The 19,705-nt window shown below is 40.9% G+C and overlaps 2 protein-coding genes across 3 annotated transcripts in view; both read left to right on the top strand.

The window, feature by feature from the left end:
* The window catches only part of LOC126393471 (macrophage mannose receptor 1-like), a 13,724-nt gene extending 3,330 nt beyond the window's left edge, over positions 1-10,394 (top strand). Inside the window, exons 5-13 of the mRNA XM_050049657.1 lie at positions 2,402-2,502; positions 3,927-4,072; positions 6,558-6,675; positions 6,901-6,926; positions 6,999-7,085; positions 7,871-8,032; positions 8,546-8,685; positions 9,462-9,571; positions 10,171-10,394. Coding sequence (XP_049905614.1) covers positions 2,402-2,502; positions 3,927-4,072; positions 6,558-6,675; positions 6,901-6,926; positions 6,999-7,085; positions 7,871-8,032; positions 8,546-8,685; positions 9,462-9,571; positions 10,171-10,345 — 1,065 coding nt within the window. The 3' untranslated portion in view covers positions 10,346-10,394. The remainder of the gene's footprint in view (positions 1-2,401; positions 2,503-3,926; positions 4,073-6,557; positions 6,676-6,900; positions 6,927-6,998; positions 7,086-7,870; positions 8,033-8,545; positions 8,686-9,461; positions 9,572-10,170) is intronic.
* Positions 10,395-17,277: 6,883 nt separating this feature from the next.
* The window catches only part of vtcn1 (V-set domain containing T cell activation inhibitor 1), a 9,154-nt gene continuing 6,726 nt past the window's right edge, over positions 17,278-19,705 (top strand). The window contains exons 1-2 of one of the 2 annotated variants that reach the window (XM_050049235.1): positions 17,278-17,517; positions 18,825-18,889. In XM_050049235.1, coding sequence (XP_049905192.1) covers positions 18,826-18,889 — 64 coding nt within the window. In that variant the 5' untranslated portion in view covers positions 17,278-17,517; position 18,825. The remainder of the gene's footprint in view (positions 17,518-18,824; positions 18,890-19,705) is intronic. The other variant, XM_050049234.1, reaches the window with a different exon arrangement.

Genomic DNA, 19,705 nt, shown 5'->3' with positions numbered 1-19,705 from the left:
GGTGAAAGACGCCGAGGAGACTGGTCTACTTGGTAAGTTCTGTAAATATGTGTCTTTAATTAGTTTGCAGAATGGTTGTACTATGAACGTTAGCACTAGCTTAGCTCCAGTTAGCACAGCCGGCTTCCCCGCTACTCGCACGAATGACGCGATAACGCGAATTAACAAAATGGTCAGGCGTCCAAACTCGCGCGTTACGGGTGGTGCGTTACTCGCGTTACGAGCGATTAAATCGCGTTCATCGCGTTTGGTGGGAACACAGCATTAGAGTCAATGGAGCACAGCTGTGTTGTTGTCAGACCCTTGTCTGAGTCGGCCTGATGCTACGTTATGACTGGCTAGTCCACGTCCAGGGATGGGACTTAGTGAAGGGTCAATTCATGCCTCTCTAAATGCTCTATCTCACTGTGGACAATGTAAAAAAAACCAGACTAATCTGGGGAAGTTCAAGAAGTAAACAAGTTGCCATTACTCAGCTGGTGTCTCCCTGCAATACGGATGTGCTTGAATCAGGCCCACAGGAATGCTGCTCAGCCTTGCTTCCAATTTTTCCCAGTGGCCACTTGCAGTCCAAAAAGCATTTACCCCATAGGCCACCATTGTAAAAGAGACGTCTGTAAACATGTTCACAGGACACATTCATTCCTATGAAAGTTACTCAGTCAGAATGAAGCAAAAAAGTTGACCTTGTGGGTGTAACATGACCCGGAAGATCGTCCCATAGTGACCCATATAGCAGGCGAAATAGAGACTTCCACCGGCCGAGCCAGCTACTTCCTGTTTAGCGCTCCACAAATCTGATTAGGGATAAAATTATTTGATCTAGACGTTCTTATTGTTATCAGACCAAAATGATTTATTCCAGGTAGTGAAACAAGTTCGTGGGGTTGTGAAGCTTAAAAAATGTACCTACTGACTTGCAGACATCTCTGTCTGTAAGTTAACGGGAAAAAGTATTTTTAGGCCACCTGGCATCACATGACAAATGTAATTCCACTGTACCACAAAAATTGTCTTCATAGCTCGGTGCACTTCCTGGTGGCCTGCTATAGAGAATATGAAGGTGTGTCATGCCATGTGAGACGTGGGGGCCATCTTTGTGGTATGTGCTGTGCAGTCAGCCAAAAAACAAGATTTTCAATATCCAGGTATGTGAGTGGAGGCAAAGACAGTGGATAAACCAAGACGGTCCACTGCGAGTCAGTTTCCTGTATCAGTGTCACGTGGGGTTCGCGCCCACCACGCCCCTTTAGGAGACTAACAGCAGGTCCTGAGTCCATTGACTTCAGTGGGAGAAATGAACGTGATTACAGATTATGGCCAATTATTTCGCCCCATAGTCACGGAAGCAGATATTGAACCCATTTATCACAAGCCACATATCTTAAGAACATTCCGACACCAAAATGGCAAATTTCAGACGGACAAATCAGGAGAGAATTTACTTTGTTCAAGACCTGTCTCTGTCTCAACAACACTCCTGCAAGATCCGGGGCAACAGATAGCTCCTCTCTTGTGCTGAAATCAGTGCAGTTTCACCAAAGATACTGGATTAAAAAAACATTTTTTCCAGCAGATGTCTTTGTCACAACATGATTGAGCTAACTGGAGTAGTTTCATATCGTATCCGACAACGGGAGGCTTTTAACAGATGACGTCCTGATGTTAGCTTTGCTGCTGCTGTTAGCTGTCCCTGTCAGTTGCAGCCACTGATGCTTTCTAGACATCGTGATTTCCCAAAACTGAAGAAATACCACACGTATCAACACAAAACTGCTTTGCTAGCTCAATCATGTTGTAACTAAGATATCCGCTGGAAAAAAAAAAATTTTCACGGACCGTTTATTGAGTTACTGTGTTATTACAGACACCGCTAACGGCTAACTGTTAGCCCAGCTAATCTACGATAACCAAGTGAGGTTGGGGATACTCGTCTTTGATTGGTGGTTCTCCATCGTCTTTGATTGGGCTACGGGGGACAACGCCTACTTAGGAGACCGGAAATGTATACCATTTCATACAATGGGGGTATATTGTAGGTGGACTATCTTGTTATAATACAGTATCGTTGGTGGAGGTAATGCATCAGGGTCTGGAATTCGGATCTGTGTAGTTTGTTGTGATTTGTTTGGCCAAGTTCTGTTGCTTGACCACCTTAGCAGGCACAATGACAGCACTGTAGTCACAAAATGGCACCCATGTCTGAAGTATTATGGTGTGACATGACCTTCACATTGTCTGTAGAGGATTTACTTACTGTATTTTCTTCTATGTGATATTTAATCATGATTATTCGGTCACAGCAAAGTTTTGTGTTGAGATAAATAACTGTAAACTGCACACACATACTACATTGTGGTTAAAACTAAAATCCAATGTGTGTTTCACCTTTGTTGAACAGACGTTTGTAGTGTCCACCGGGAAAACTGCTTGGATCGGTTTGACTGACAGAGATGAGGAAGGAACCTGGAAATGGATAGATGGAACTCCACTGACTCTGAAGTAAGGCCTCTCTTTGGTTGAATAAAGACGGAAATGTTTTGCTTTTCTAACATTGCAGCTTTCAGTTAATAAAGAGTAACTAAATCAAAATATATTGTTTATGTCACTTCTATTTATTTTCTGATCCCTTAAATAGCAGTCAGTCATCAAAACTTTGAGAACACCTTCGTCTGAGAAGTTTGTTTGAAAATTGTTCTTAAATCGTCAGTTTAGCTGATAAATTTCTATTAATTTCTACTACTACTACTTTTATACTAGCCAGCGCTAGCTAGCAAGTTCTTTTGGCTTGTTTAAGGCAATGGAGGAAGATGATTCCAAGTGCTTGAACGACTCTGACGCAAACTGGACCATTTGTAAATTCCGAGCGCTGTCTGAATGTACCATTTGGTAATCCAGAGCACCGCACTCTCGGAGCAGCAGAGCACCGAGTGGAGTCAATGTGTGATTAACTTAACTGTTTGTTAATCCATGCAGAAATATAACGCTCTGTTTCTTCGACCAGCAGGGCTCTCATTTTAGTGTACACAGCGTCAGACTGAATTTATGAACGCACCATGTCAGGTCACTCACTCTCTGGGACCACAAGCTTTACTCCAAAAAGTAAACACTGACCAAGGGGACCAGACTGGCCGACCCGTATGCTCTCACTCAGTGGATGGATGATGTCACAGGAAGCCAATCTTACAAAGGAGGACCACACTTGTTTGTTTTTGCTATGGAAGCTAACGTTAACTAATGTGCTAAGATGTTAGCATTCCAGAGAAATCCAATATTCCTCTTAATCCCTCCCCAGTTTCTGATGAGGTGGACATGATAACCCTTAATACACATAACGTTATTCATCCCTACAACAGGAAATACTTTTTCCCTAACCTGATATGAAGTGTGCGCTGCACATGTGAGCGTTTTTGATGATGGCCTCCATCCAGTCCTTTGGTCTGATCACATTTAACCATAGTCATCTTTGTTTTTGTTGACGGGCAATGGCGGCTGGTTTTGAGCCATGACTCCTTCTATTCTGGCTCCCCAACAAGACATTTTCAGACTCCTATGTAGCCTACAGCCCTGTGGTGGAGAGGTGTTTAGCCTCCAGCTAACAAAATGACGTCATTGTGACATCAGGCATAAAAGGATCAAAACATTTGCATGGTTAATAATACTATAGGAGAATGAGAAAGTATATTTTCTGTCACGTGGGTAAATTGCTGCTTTTGTTGACAAATTTAAACTTTACATACTCAAGAAGACGCAGCATAAAAGGAGGTCCTTCCTGTTTTTCAGCCGTAACAGAGCTGATGATCAGTGTTTGCTGCAGAAACTCCATGCCCCAGTCATCAACCTAAAGAGCATTATGTGCCACTGATGAACTGTGTTGGTGTCACAGATTTACAGTATCATCATTCTCTTGTTTCTTAACCTGTTAGGAACTGGGAGAAGAAGCAGCCTGATAATGGTGGTGGAGATCCACAGTGGGGCGAAGAGGACTGTGCACATATGAGATATGGCGAGTGGAATGACCGGTCATGTGACATCCATCTGCAGTGGATCTGTGAGAAAACAGCTCAACATTGCTGAATGTTCTGAGAATGTTTGTGGAACTTAAAATGTTAATGGCTGTGTCCATTTTTTAGTGTATTTGCAGTATTTTCAATGTTTGATTTTGAAGTAATCTACATGTATTCAGATTATATTACATTTTTGTATAATCCAAAAGTATATAAAAATTGCCATGTTTAGTAGCTGACTGGATTTAAGTATTTCAGTATTGATACAGACATGGACAACCCAGAGCAGAACTCCCTCCTTTAGGTTTCATGTTGCCATTGGTTTTGAAGGGCACATTGCTTCACTGTTGATCTGTGTGTGCAGTGGGGCCGGCAGCCATAATCCTGTACACACTGTACGTACATTTTTTCAATGATTTATCATCCTATCCTGACAATGAAATCCTGTCAAAAGCAGTAGATCGTGTCTTTGGGTCCTTTTTTTACTGACGAATGTGAGATGCTTTCAGGATGTGTCCACTCACTATGACGCAAATTCATTTGGATGCTGATGACTGGTGCAAGTCAGAGGCCAGAGGTCAGTGTATGATAAACATTTCTGGTGCTCAATTAACCAAAAGGGCCTAAACTACGCATTGGAGGGATATATTCATCATTTTTATTGTTGAGAAGGTCGATGAAAAGCTTAAATTACAAGCCAAAATTTACAGGTCCCAGTGTAAGCGTGATAAACCGCGTTGCCGTCACCATCAAAGACAACAAGATAGAGGATCAGCATTGTTCATGCACTGCAGGGTAAGAAATTTTACCATCTTTACCAAGAGTGTCTCTCTGTTAGTTTGGTGCTACAGTATTTATGTTGAATCATTCAGCATAACGTTTGCCAACCTTTGTTATCTCTGCGATTACAGATAAGTTAATGAAGCTAAGCTCCAGAAGTTAACGTTAGCTTAACTAGAGCCCTTTGGACAACAGCTACCAATGATGTACGATCACCAAAGTACAAAACTAGAACAAAATAGGCTAATGAACTCCCAGCAAACAAGGTGACATGATGAACAACGCAGCTAGGAGCTAACGTTCGGCTAACTTTAGCTAACGTTAGCTAGAGATGTTAAAGATAACTTTATATTTCTTTCCAGCAAAGTGACAATAGCCATGTTTCCATCAGCCTGTTTAGATGCGCATCTAGAAGTATCGCATCGGAAAATTATGATGGAAACGCCAAAATTCAAATTAAAATCCCCTGATTCGCACAAACTAAAATACGTTCGCTTTAGTCGGGTTTTGGTTGATTCGAAAAAATGTTGATTCGCAAAACGGGGGATGGAAACAGTTATGTTCGAATTAAGTCTGACGTAGCGCACCTCTCTCCATGGTGATATCCACACTCCGGGTCAGGAAGGCGGTAATGCATTTACAAGCTGGTTGCCAACCGCCAGAAAACGTAGAAGAAGAAGAATGCGAGACTTGTTTTGTTTCCGGTTCTGCGGAAAACTCGCGCAAGTTCGTAGTTTTCACCAAAGTCTGTACATTTAATGGAAACACACAGGATTCGTATTTCTTTTAACGCACATTTCCCAATGATTCCAATCACTTTCGGCTGGAAACATAGCTAATATGTTGCCTCAAACACAATGTTGACTTACTTTAGAACAGATGTAGACATCATTGTTAATCTTATTCACGTTGAGTTGATGTTGTGGTCTAACGTTACCACACAACTTTATCCAAAGGAGACACTTTTCTCGGTTGAGATGTGGTTTAAAGTGTAAAAAATACACCTCGTCGCCCAGCCTCTCAGGATACCTTGTGTCGGAGTTGCATGTACCCCATGCACACCGTATGACCATTTTTAAAGTTCAAATCTCAGAAAAAGCTCATAAAACTGAAAGAAACTGACTTTCTGTAATGCATTTCAATGGACGTCCAGGCAGAGAATGTCCGAGTGTATGGGAATGGCTATACGCACTGTGATTGGCTCATTGCGTTTGAGGGCGGGGTTTAGCCATAGGTCAGTTGTGATGCTAACAAAATTGTGTGACTTATCTTGTAGTTCGAAAGGAGCAAACAAAAACAACTGAGCATTTTTCAGGCTTTTGAAATAAGAAAGTGAACAAACCTCAGCAGCAAAAAATATGCAGAGAGCAACAAGTCTGCTAACGTTACTGCTGCTAGCATTATTGTTATTTCTCATGAATAATGCATCGTTCCTTTGTAACTGTGAAAGTGTGTGTCTGACATTGTGGTTTGTCTTAGCAACCACTGTTAGCACCTCTGCAACATGTGAATTCCTCAGTATAGGCATGAAGTTGAGAAATTGAAACCAACATCACACAGACATCATTAACGTGAAGTGCAGTGTGGCTGCAGCTAGCCGACCCTGTAGGTAAAGTTTACCACTTTAAGAGCAATGGAGGAAATCTATATGGATGTTGCACCAAACAAGTCTGTTGGCTCGAGAGCTTCAACAGATCCCACAGGTGTGATGATCCCTGTGTCATCTAGGGGTGTGTCTGCTGTGAGTGTCTCAGGCCTGTCTCTCCCAAGCTGCCTTGATTGCAACTCAGTGCACCTGGGCCCGGTGCACTGAAGCTGATAAAAGTTGTGGTCACCCATTCACTCACTCTCTGCTTCTTCCTACAGGCAACCACTCTGGTCTGGTTTGGTAATGTTTTAGTTTCTTTGCTTTGACGCACTCTCCAACACTTACACATACACACTCTCCCACACCCATCATTTAATACTCACACATAGTACTGATATCACTGACATTCACACTCCATATGTTGTTCTTATTTAGTTATTTGCTAATTTGGTCTAATTTGGTTTGATTTGCTTCCAATAAAATATCTTTTCTTAACCGTTCATCATGGTGTCTCTCTTTTGTTAGGCCACTTGAACTGGGTCGTAACACAGGTAAGATCTGAACATTATCATCACCTGGTCTTACTGTTGTATCACTGATTGCATTCACTGTTCTGTGTTCAGAGAGGAGACTTTATGGAGCTGTTGTTCTCTGCCTGGGGCTGCTGAGTGTTCTCCTGCTGGCCAGGCTCATCGGCCTCGGTGTCCACTGTGAGTCTCAGTATTAAGCTGTTCAGTGTAGTTTCTGTCCTGCCTTATTGTCTCCATGTATTCTTAAATTGGTTTTGGTCTTGTGTCTCCTCTGTTTATTTGTTCGAAGTCTCAAAGCAGCTTTGTCATTTAATTTATAAAAGGTTCAACACATATGAAACACACAATTCTTGTATTTTGTGAACATAGAATTTGACCAAGACGGTTCACAGTGTTGTTTCCCAGTGGTGGCTGTGTTTTTTTCTTACCAGAACTGAGGAGTTTTTGACCAAAACATCCTGCTGTTCGTCTTTTTCACCAACCTCTCCCTGCTTTTTCAGTTTTTGTGCAACCAAACGTGAATGTTTTAAGCCAAAACATAATCTTTTCTTAACCATAACAGTGTTTTGGGGCCTAACCCTAACCTCAACTTCACAGCAGAGTTTTTGAGAAACATGAGTTTTAACGTACCCTCTACAAAATGCTGATTTTTTTTCTGGCAATCGGGTTGCAGGGTTCATCCGCAAGTCTCTGTATCTCTCTTGTGTCTTGTCTTGCCTTTAAAAGTCAATCTACCAGCCATTCAGTGGATTACCATCGTGTTTTGGGGGTTTGTGACTAAAGCAAATCTTGCAGCCACTTGCAAATTTTAGGTGTTAAATTTTTCTGGTGACTGGGCTGTGCATGCATGGTGTGTTAGATATACTATAGGCGAGGAAGTAACTTACAATAGAGGAAGAGGGGGTTTTAAATTATTTGACATGTGGTTGTAAGATCCTGTATAACAGTGTCTCCTTTAATTTTAGACTATGACTCCTCACGGCGTTCAGCTGCAGAGCTCTCCTCTGTCAAAGCCAACCTGACTGAGCGTCTCCAGGTCAGTTACAACAAGTCGTCTGCCCTGACTGAAGAGAGAGACCAGCTGAATGTCAGCCTCATTGAAATGACCAAAGAGCGGAACTGGCTGGGTAAGTGCAAAATGTATCTACCATAAACAGATGAGTTTTTAACAGACCCTGCTCACAGCGGACATTTTGACTGGTCAGAGCAAGAAAAGTACACATGTAATTCATCACATATTGTCCTTAGGCAGGGCAGGTGTTAATCCAGGGTGTCGATTTTAGACACTGCAGGCCCCAGCTTGCACAGGATCCTTGTGACACTTGTGACACCTTGCAGTCATGAGAGTTATTTGTGTATGTAAATAAAAAAACTCCTTCAAAGACTCAACTGCGTTTTCATTTTTTTTATTCTTGTCTCTGTAATCTTAGTCTTGGTCAGGTCTTCCTTGTAAAAGAGATCTCAACAGGATTCACCTGGTTAAATAAAAATAAAATAAAGTGACAGAGACAGGGAGACTCAGTTATGTTTTCTAACTACCTTCTCTGTACCTGCAACAATAATAATTAGATATGTGCATGTATACATTGGAAACCACCTTATTCTGGTCTGTTTTTTTAAGTTTTTATTGTTTCTTATAGAGAGGTGTCCTGCAGGATGGATGGTGTTCGGTTGTTCCTGTTATTTCCTCTCTAATAAGACTAATTCGTGGGATGAAGCCAGAAAGGACTGCAAGGAGAGAGGAGCAGATCTGGTGGTGATAGACAGTGCTAAAGAACAGGTAGTGTGTGTGGGTGGGTGTGTGAAAGAGAGTAAAAGTAGCAACACAACACTGTAAAATACATGATTCTGTTACGAGTACATGTCCTTCCCTCAAAATGATACTTAAGTAAAAGTACAACATGTTGGGCAGCACAGTGGTGAAGTGGTTCACATCGTCACTTCATATCAAGAGGGTTCTGTGTGGAGCCCCTCTGTGTGGAGTTTGCATGTTCTCCCCGTGTCAGTGTGGGTTTCCTCCAGGTACTCCAGCTTCCTCCCACAGTCCAAAGACATGCAGGTTAACTGGTGACTCTAAATTGTCCGTAGGTGTGAATGTGAGTGTGAATGGTTGTCTGTCTCTATGTGTCAGCCCTGTGATAGTCTGGTGACCTGTCCAGGGTGTACCCTGCCTCTCGGCTAATGTCTGCCAGGATGGGCTCCAGCCTCCCCGGGATCCCCGATGGGATAAGCAGTCACGGAAAATGAATGAATGAACAACACTATGAGCATCAAAATATTTATATGCGACATGTAGAGCAATAATATAGCAGCAAACCATCGGTCTAGACCGAAGAGGTCAGACATTGCAGTCTCTAAAGCCGTCCCGGTGGCATGGCTAAAAAACCTGATAATTAAACACAAAGACAGAATAATAAACAGCTTCTTTTTTACCTTAACCATCACCTACATTTTATTTTAATTGAATTTAATTTGCACTGTTTACAGTCAAAATCTTAAATACAATATATAATTAAAACAAAAATATAAAAACTGTGTGTTATATTTATTGAACAGCTGTTCCTTTCTAAGTTCACCGAGAAGGGAACTCATGCCTGGATCGGTCTGACTGACGAAGCCAAGGAGGGGACCTGGAAATGGATTGATGGGGCTCCACTGTCTCTGAAGTAAGGCAGAAGTGTGCTTCACTTTGGCTGGATGAACAAACATACCAGTACTATAATATAATATACAGAATGCAATCAAACAACCACTTTGGTGAGATATGTTTTACCCAGTAATTCCAACAGATGGCACAATGGCTCTGTTATTCAGGCCCATATCTGCCACCTGCAGTCAGGAGGCAATGATCTGTTGACTGATTCAGGTACATAGTATAATATATTTGAACTTGCATAGCTTTGGGGATGTCATTGAACAGCTGTATTGTAATTTTCCCTCCCTGACTGACACCTGTGTTGGAACAAATATTAAGATCACTCACTTTTTTTCACTTAAATCTTTATTAAAACATTTTTTGTGACAGTGACATGTCAGTTACATCAGCATAATAAAACAATACAATAACTGAAAAGCAATAAAAGCCGACAAAACCAAAACAGCTTGGGTAAAAACACACTTTACAGTCTCTAGGAAGTGAATCTATTGATTAAAAGTTACCAACCACAGCTTTAAGACTTGGTGACAATTTTGGATGAAAGCATAAAAAATAGTCTGTGTTCGTGTCATTCAGAATGTGGTTATTGTCTGTTTGTTGACCTGTTAGGTACTGGCAAAAAAAACAGCCTGATAATGGAGGTGGATATGCCAATCTTGGGGAAGAGGACTGTGCCCATGTCATAATACCTGGAGAGAATAATCGAGAGAACTGGAATGATTTGTCTTGTTTCACCAGTCAGAGATGGATCTGCGAGAAAATGTTTGAGATTGAAGGTTTGTAAATTTCATATTCTGGATTGTAGAGATCAGAAATGTCCTTTAACGACAAACCATGGATCAGTCAATAATAAATATAATCAAATATAATTATACTATCAAACCGTCTTTCTTCGTGGATGTTCTCGCTCAGCAGTTTATTGTTTATTGTATTGAACATATCTGTGAATCTTTTTGTCTCTCAGGTTCCATCAAGTAGAAATCAGAGGCTGAAATTTTCCGCCAGGCTTTTGAAACTGTGTCATCAACATTGTCGTAGTCAGCACTTGTGTTATTAAATGACAGCTCATTCTTCTTGATAGCTCGAAGGTGGGGCGCGCAGATTGCTTTTGCTCTTTTTGTTGCTATTCTTGTTAGCTCCTCTTGCAAACAGCGACTCACTTCCTCTTCCAGAAGATTTTTATAAACCACTCTGTAGTGAGGAGGTTTGGACCAGCACCATACCTTCTTTCTTCTGCAACAGGCTGTTGTGAGTTCAGCAATGATCCAAACCCAGATAAGAGAACCTATAACGTAAAAGCCAAATTTCTAGAAAGGAAAAAAGGTACAATTAAACTGAGATTTATCAACTCAATTGGCAGAAAAACTGTTCATACCATGATACTACGTGTTTCTGCAAACCACAGATTTGTTAGCTGTGAGTTATTATGTATCAGATACATTGAAAAGATCATGTTTTGGCTTAAAATCCTTCAGCTGGAATTGCAGCAGTCTGAATAGTTCAACAAAATAAAATCTACATCTACATAAATCTTCAGCAACGTGCAAACAAAATGTAAGACCAACTATATTTAGAGTTTTAAAAAATAAATTTGTATTAAGACATAAAACAAGTCAATTTCCCAAATTATTTTGATTTAGTTTATTTGAGTGTTGTGTGTTGTTACTTACAAGAGATTTAGACTTATAAGCAGCTTTGGTGAGGTTTTCCTCAAAGCTCAGCGTGTCTTTGCAAGGAAGTCCAGTCTGAGAGGAGTTGCGGTTTGTCATCACGCAAAAGTACCAGTCTCCATCAAACAGCACAGTGGCTATCCATACATCAGTCAGACAGACATAGCTGATCGTCAACTTAGCAAGATAGCTAAAGACACTGCTCTGACAAAGACTATGCCATCTGGAAAAAATCCTCCTTGGTTGGAAAGACTCGATGATTTCGACAATCCAGGTGAGGATCGCAGGAGGGATGAGCAAGTACAGTACACCACTGAGATGAAAGCCTTCCATGCACGAGCACACAAAGTCCATGTCAAAGATGTACTGCAGGATGTAGAAGAGGACGATCAGCAGGAACGTACTCACAGCGTTAGTTATTAGATCAATAAGTTTTTGAGGAATGTTATGACTAAGGTGAGTCATGCTGGCTGAAAAATAGATGTTCTGTTGCAGAGCTGCTCCTGTTGAATTATCTTCCTTTTCGTGCTCCCTTAAGATCTTGTTCCAAAGCAGGTGATACTCGCTCTTCCACCAGCTGAGTGAGGAGGTGTCAAACAGATGGACAAATGGCATATGTTCAATTTTCTGCACTGAATTTACCCTATATCACGATGACACTGATTAACCACAACGCACCAGCCTCCAGCAGTTTCATAATGATGGCACTGTATGCTTTCACTTCTCAATAAACCAAGGAGGATTTTCCCATATACATTTTTATTGTGGTTAAAACTCAAAGCGATGCTAATTTTTGACTCCTGAAATACTTTAACCTCTTGGGAAATATTCTAAAACTACTCCCTTCGGCCTTCAAACTAAGCTAAGCTACGCTAAGATAAGCTAAGCTAACCACCTCCTGGCTCCAGCTTGAGATGGATAGATGCATTTCCTGAATATTCCTTTAAACAAAAATGTTCATGCCATTCATGTATTGTACCAAAGTTATCTTAAAGTGCGTTTTCATCCGCCGTCCACTGGCAGGTCAAAGTTATAACACACACTCAATAGAGTGCTGCCAGATTTAGCACTTCCCGTTCCCTTGTCTCAAAGTCAATGGAGTTTTTTTTTTTTTTTTTAAAGATATGTTTGTGGGCATTTTTAGCCTTTATTTAACAGGACAGCCAAGAGTGAAAGGGGGAGAGAGAGAGAGGGGGATGACATGCAGCAAAGGGCCACAGGCTGGACTCAATCCCAGGCTGCTGCGGCAACAGCCTTGTACATGGGGCGCCTGCTCTTCCACTAATCCACCGACACCCCATCAATGGAGTTTTTTGGATGGGGTTTTGATTGGATGCCTGACATATGATCAGCCCTATTTCAGAAAGCAGGCTCAACAAACTCTGAACCTAATTCCAATCTCCTTGTTGACTGAGCCTGAGCTCGGCAACTCTGAGTTTTTCAGTTCCAGAACAGCTGATCAGAATTAGCTCAATCAACTCTGAGTCCATTGCTGTTATCTATCATTCCTCTGCAATTTAAGGCCAGTAGTTAGACGTAATAGTTGGCTCCAGGTGCCTCTTTGTGATGATAGCCTCACACTGAAGTGCCTCCATTGTGGTAAAACCATAGCAGGGCAAAGCTAACTTCTGCGTCGGCCTACAGAAATTCTTCATCCCTGGAGCACTCTGTTGAGGAAAAACTTTAGTCTAAACACTTAAGTAACTAAAACCAAGCCTCTGGTAAAAATAATCAGATAATTTGCATACAGAGAAAACTGGTCCACCAATGACGCCATCCCCAGTGCCCTCCACACCACTCTAAGCCATCTGGAACAGCCGGGGACCTATGTAAGGATGCTCTTCATCGATTACAGCCCCCTAACACCTGCGCCTGGATTAAGGACTTCCTCTCCAACAGCCCACAGTCAGTCAAGATCGGTACCTACAGCTCCTCCACCCTCACGCTCAGCACCGGCTCTCCCCCAGGTTGTGTGCTGAGCCCATTCCTGTATGCCATTTATACCCATGGCTGCTCCCCCATCCACCCAACCAACACAATAATAAAATTTGCAGACGACACCACCTTGGTGCAGCTCATTACCAGAGGAGAAGAGTCGGCCTACAGGGACGAGGTGCAGCGGGTGGCAGAGTGGTGTGTGACAAATAACCTGTCTCTTAACACCAAAAAAAACCAAGAAGGTGGTCCTGGATTTCAGGAGACAGAAAGCTGAACCTGATCCCCTCTTCATCAATGGAGACTGTGTAGAGAGAGGGTCACCACCTTTAAATTCCTGGGGACATCGCCAGCTCTCGATGCCTCTCCAGAGCAAAGAGGATCATCACGGACCACCTCCATCCTGGACACCACCTGCTCATCTTGCTGCTCTCTGGAAGGATGTACACGAGTCTCAAAAGCAGGACCAACAGACTGAAGAACAGCTTTTACCCGTGGGCTGTCAGGACACTTAACACCCACATTCCAAAACAATCCAGATAACAATGCAAGATATGACAGATTAAAACTACCTCACACACAAGTGCAATAACAATATTCTGCCTACATTCTGTTTTTATTTATGTATTTATTATTATTTATGACACTGTTTGTTTAATGTACTGATATGTTCCTGTCTCGTTTTTGTTGTTGTTGTTGGGTTTTTTTCTTTCTCTTATGCACCTTCAGTTGTGGCACCCAAAATTTCGTTGTATAGGCGCCTCTACAATGACAATAAAGGCAATCTTATCTTATCTTAAATGTGTCTTTTTGTCAAAACATATGAGTACACTGTACTTCATGACATACAGGTGTGTTATGTGTTGCAACGTAAAAACAATGCTTGAATATAACGTGAGCTAATGTTAATCTTTGATACACTTACCACCACAGCAATCACGCTAGATTGCTCCGTCAATGTTCGATCAGACGTCCAGTCTCCTGGACTTTATTCACCTATTCATTAGTAATGAAAGTTAGAATTCATAAGTATCTGTTGGTTGCAATTATTCAACTGTACAATATTTTTTAGTATACGACTTATCATGCACATAACATATTTCTTATGTACAAGCACATTAACAATATATATTTTATTTTTTATATTTTTATATCTAAAGTACTAGCGTTAAACACTGAAGCATAATGCCCATTCATTTTCTTATTTTTTTGACTATTGCTTAATATTTACATACTTCCTTTTCATACTTTGCCACACATGCCACTTCTGTGTCTTTACAGAACTTAGCTCTGTGTCTGTGTAGAGAATAAGGAAACTGGAATAAACGCCACTTCTTATTTCTCATGATATTAATGTACATCATCTGTCACATGCATGGTGGCCTGGTGGTTGGCAGGGTTTTTGCAGTGGCCACTGGATGTGCTTCCTCATGCTGATGGTGTTTGTCTTGTTTCCCTCTTGGTACAGTATCGGTGTATGTGATCAAACCAGACTGTACTGAGGCCGGAGCTGAAATGCTTTTTTATATATATTATCAAAAAGTCTCTGGCTGATACATCTGTGTCTGTATAAGTTCTGATGATTTCGGCTTTGCTTACAAATAGTTACCTCTTTTTTTCAGTTACCGCGACATCCGTGGGTGAAATAGTCTAATTTAGGGGCTCTAACAAAAGAGGCTGAATGGATGGCCCTTATTTGTAATATCAGATTTTGGCTGTCAGTCTATAAATGATCCAAGGCCGCAGGTGAAGAAAACAAACTGAGATACACGATTTTATTTGTTCTAGCTACATCTCTTATTTAGTTTAGTTAGTCTCATAATAATAATAACAATAATAATAATTAAAGCTGCAAGCGGTGATGAGTGGGCCCTCGCACCTTCGTGAAACTCGGGGGTGATGGCAGGACGTCAGCTGACGTGGCAGTTCATTTTTGTCAAAGTCAGACACTGCATGCAGGACTGAGACAGCATATCCGTTCATTAAGCGTGGGCACTGGAATGACCTGTTCCACATTTTGTACCACATCCTTTTTCCACGAGAGGGCGCTGGAGAACGCATTAATAATACATCATGTTTTTGTACATTGAATATAGACCTGTCTGAAAAGACATACTTCCTGTTGCCCATAGGTGGCGCTGTGTGTATGACTGAACATTGTCATATAGTCGTGTTCAGGGTGTGACTGTTATCAAACATGTGAAGTGTGGTGCAGATTGGACCATTAACATGAAAATTATAGGAATTTCATGTTTCATGGCAAGACATTAAAACCTGATGCCACGCCATGGCCACAACATTCAGTGCTGACCCTGGAGAATGCACTAATGATACGCCATGGTTTTGTACATCAAATATAGACCACAACATGTAAATTTCACGTGAATCAAAAGGTTAGTGTCTGAAAAGATGTACTTCCTGTTGCCAGTAGGTGGCACTATGTGTAATACCAATTAGATGTGTAAGTAGATGTGTTCAGGGCAGGACTGTCATCAATCCTGTGAAGTTTGGGGAAGACTGGACAATGTATGCTGGAGTTATAAGCTACTTCCTGTTTTGTGGCGTGACCTGTAAGTTTGACACCTTGCTACGGTCAGTCGGTTTGATAAAAACTCTAGCCTGTTATAACTTTTTCAGTGGGACAGAGCAAGGCTTGCTAGGACTAGTTTGTTAAAGCAACACAATGTAGTATTGCACTTTTTACCTCACGGGGTACCTACAGACGAAAACCGGTATTGTTTGTTACAGCTGTCGCAAAAGTCTTTCTGCGCGTGCATTTGTTGACATGCCAACGATACCGGTGAACTTCCTGAAGCTGGACATGTAATGCGCGATCATCATGTCTTCAGAACAGGTAAAGTGGCCTTATTATATAGACACCTGGAAATGGCCAAAAATGCACAGTAAATTCAAAATGGCCGACTTCCTGTTGGGTTTAGAGTATGGGTCTGAATGGCTCTTTTGTACATCCTGGGATGTTACATGTGCCTACCAAGTTTCGTACATGTAGGTCAAAGCAGCTTTTGTTGAAATTGTATAGGGGGCGCCACTGAGCCATTTTTCTTTGCACCCGAGCTGGAGACCCTTAAGATATCAAATTTTTCGCCAGATGTGATATATGTGCAAAGCTTTGTGAGTTTTTGAGTATGTTAAGTCTTCCAAAAAGGCAATTCATTTGGGGGAATAATGAACAAAAAAAAAAATCTTTGCATTTCAACAGGGTCCTCGCACCGCGTGGTGCTCAGGCCCTACTAATAGTAATAAACCTTATTTATATGGAACCTGTCATACAAGAAATGCAGCGCAAAGTGCTTTACAATAAGGGCAGTATACATGCTTCACATGAAAATAGACAAAATGAACATAAAATAGACATGGCAATTCAATATAAAAGGACATTTTAAAAACAGAGTTGTTCAACTATAAATCAAAAATTCATGTAAGATTTCAGAAGAGTTGCAGCAACATGAAGCTTGAAAAGAAAGAGTTTCAGACCTGAATCAGGAAGTCATAGCTGGTTAAAGGCTGAAGTGAACATACAGATTTTTAGCTGTCTTTTAAAAATATTTAACTAATTCTCATATGTATTTTTATTTTCTTGTGCCACGAGATACATCATATGCGATGGGACATTTTCCACAGAGGAAGCTGCCTACCGCAAAAGAATTCAAGTATTCTGGGTTTCAATGAAACACTGACTTGTCAAATGCCTTTTGTTTCCTATTGTTTCTGCCGTCTCTGTTGCTTTCCCACCAAAACACATTAAAATTGACTCCACCTTGAGCAAATTCTTGGAGGAAACCCAGAGTACTTGTCATTCTGTTGCCATTATGGTTACTGATTATACTCAGTCACCATAATAGTGAGTCATAGCCAACGGGAGCCACTGCTTTATAATAACCGAACCCATTTCATACGACACTAAAGTTTGCACTTAAAAAACATTTTTTACAATATACTGAAGATACCAATGTCAATGAATTAGAGCCCATTTCTCTTGTTAATTAGTAGCATGAACTTTTATTTTGATAAGATACATGAGCTACTGTGACGACACGTCAACATGAAGCACACGCCTTAAAGGTAATATTTACTTATGGTGTTGAGTTTAAAGTGCTGTTAGGGAGACCAAACAGGCAACACAGCAGACAGGTGGAAGTAGAAGGAGTGTGTTCGGCAGTAGAGTATGTGTGTGGATCATTTTTGGTGGACTGGTGGATTTTTAGGAGGAATGGCATGACTGGACCTTTGACCTGAGCAACAGGATCGAGTCGTTTGTTCTTCTCGAGAGGTTTCGTCAGCAGACATGGCTTCCCTCGGGCAGATTATCTTCTACAGGTGTGGCCATAAGGTTTGACTGTTCTCTACCCATGGTTGTTCAATTCTGAAAACATTTAGGTGTCTAAAGTAATTAGTTAAGTGCAGTTTGGAGTTACTTGTAGTTTTCTTGAGTATTGTAACTACTGTAAGCTTCTCTTAAACTACTTATTAGAGGAAATGTACCTTTTACTCCACTTTCTTGACAGCTGTAGTCACTGCTTGTTTTCAGATTATAGATTATGCATTGTTTATTACTTAAACAGCAATGTTACCCCTTACAAAAAGAAGTGTCTAGTAGCTTTTATGAGTTGTTAGCTGCCTCTTCAGACATTTCCACTCAAGGAACAAGGATCAAAGAGGTGAAAATAATCCACTATTTCACAGAAAAGGCAAAAATGAGAGAAAAAAACAATATAACAAGACAAATTTCATCAGCAACACATTTATAAGTCCTCTCCCATCAATCATCTCACAACTCTGGCTGCAACTAGCAATTATTTTGATTGTTGGTCAATGTGTCGATCATTTTCTCGATTAATATAGAGGCATTTTTAGCATATTTTTTATTTATCTTTTTGTGTTTCCTGTTGCTACGTTGGGTAAAACGTTGATTTATCTATGTACTTTGTATTACTATGGCTACAGTATGGGTGTACAGCCCAAGACAAATTTCCCACTCTCTGGAACAATAAAGTTAATCTTTACTCTTGAATTTTGAATCTTAATTGATTCTTGTTTAGATCTATAAAATGTCTAATCGATGAATGTTCTATAAACTATCTAGTCAAGTGTTTCCCAAAACCCAGGAAGACGTCCTCAGATGCCTTGTTTTGTCCACAAACCAAAAATATTCAGTTTTTCTCTCTTAAAAACATACTCAAATTGATTAATTGATTATTGAATTAGCTGATGATTAATTTAATGGTTGACAACTTGTCAATTACTACATGAATTGTTAATCGTACGACCCCACAGATTAATTTAGTGACTCTTTACTGGGGACACACCCCATAGGTTGGGAACTACAGGACTAAACTACCAAACCTTATATGACAGTCTAATAATAATCGAATGAGTTCTTTTACATTCTGCTGATAATATTTGTGTAGTTTTACTTTAATGTAAAACTTCTTAAGGAATATTTTTATTGTTGCATTGATTCTTTTACTTAAGTAAATTATATGCAGACTTTTTCCACCACTGAGTGTCTGCAGATTTCTACAGCAGTGGGAACATCTTCATCTTGGTTGTTGTGATCTACAAGTTGATTTTAGCCCAAGTGGACAGTGTGTTAATTTCCTTACACCTTCCTGTGTGTGTATTTCTCTTTGTGTGCAGCATGATTACCCTCATCATCCTATTCTCAGCCCTCATCATCCTCATCTTATCCCTGGCCTTCACAGGTAAGACCCACAGATCCTTCTGAGATGGTTGTATCAGTAGTGACGGCTCTGTTAGGCCTGAGGGGGTTCCTGGGTGTGTTCAGCACATGCTGTGTTTGTCTTAACTAAAAAAAGGAGCAAATTCTTGGAATTGACACAAACCCACCTCATCCTTAAAGGGACAGTTCAGCCTCTTTGTCAGTCTAGATTGTTTTGGTGTGACAGTTCAGCCTCTTTGTCAGTCTAGATTGTTTTGGTGTGAGTTGTAAAGTGTTGGAGATATCAGCCGTAGAGATGTCTGCCTTCTCTCAAATATAATGGAACTAGTAGAGATGTCTGCCTTCTCTCAAATATAATGGAACTAGATGTCACTCAGCTTGTGGTGCTCAAAGCGCACTTAAAAAACTCTGCAGCAATGTCTCTTTGCAGAAATCATGATCCGGTTACTCAAGATAATCCACAGACTTTGTTGTGAGCAGTATTTTCTTTCTACTGAACTACACCCACCAGCCGAATCACCATGCAGAAGGAAGAGTGCATCTACTGCTAGCTCAAGTAGCATCACTGAGCTAGCTAACGTTACGCTCAGCCAGTGAGGGCACCATTAATGTTTGCAAATGCATGCTACCTTCTGCATGCTAATATGCTTAGCAGCACTGGTTTTGTGGAGGTTGTACACAGGTACGCCGTACACTCAATTCAATCAATTTCAATCAATCAATCAATCAATCAATTTTATTTATAAAGCCCAATATCACAAATCACAATTTGCCTCACAGGGCTTTACAGCATACGACATCCCTCTGTCCTTATGACCCTCGCAGCGGATAAGGAAAA

The sequence above is a fragment of the Epinephelus moara genome, chromosome 7 (genome assembly GCF_006386435.1).
Source record: "Epinephelus moara isolate mb chromosome 7, YSFRI_EMoa_1.0, whole genome shotgun sequence".
NCBI classification, from domain to species: domain Eukaryota; kingdom Metazoa; phylum Chordata; class Actinopteri; order Perciformes; family Serranidae; genus Epinephelus; species Epinephelus moara.
The sequence above is the reverse complement of the archived record's forward strand: the minus strand, read 5'-3'. Positions and strand labels throughout refer to the sequence as shown.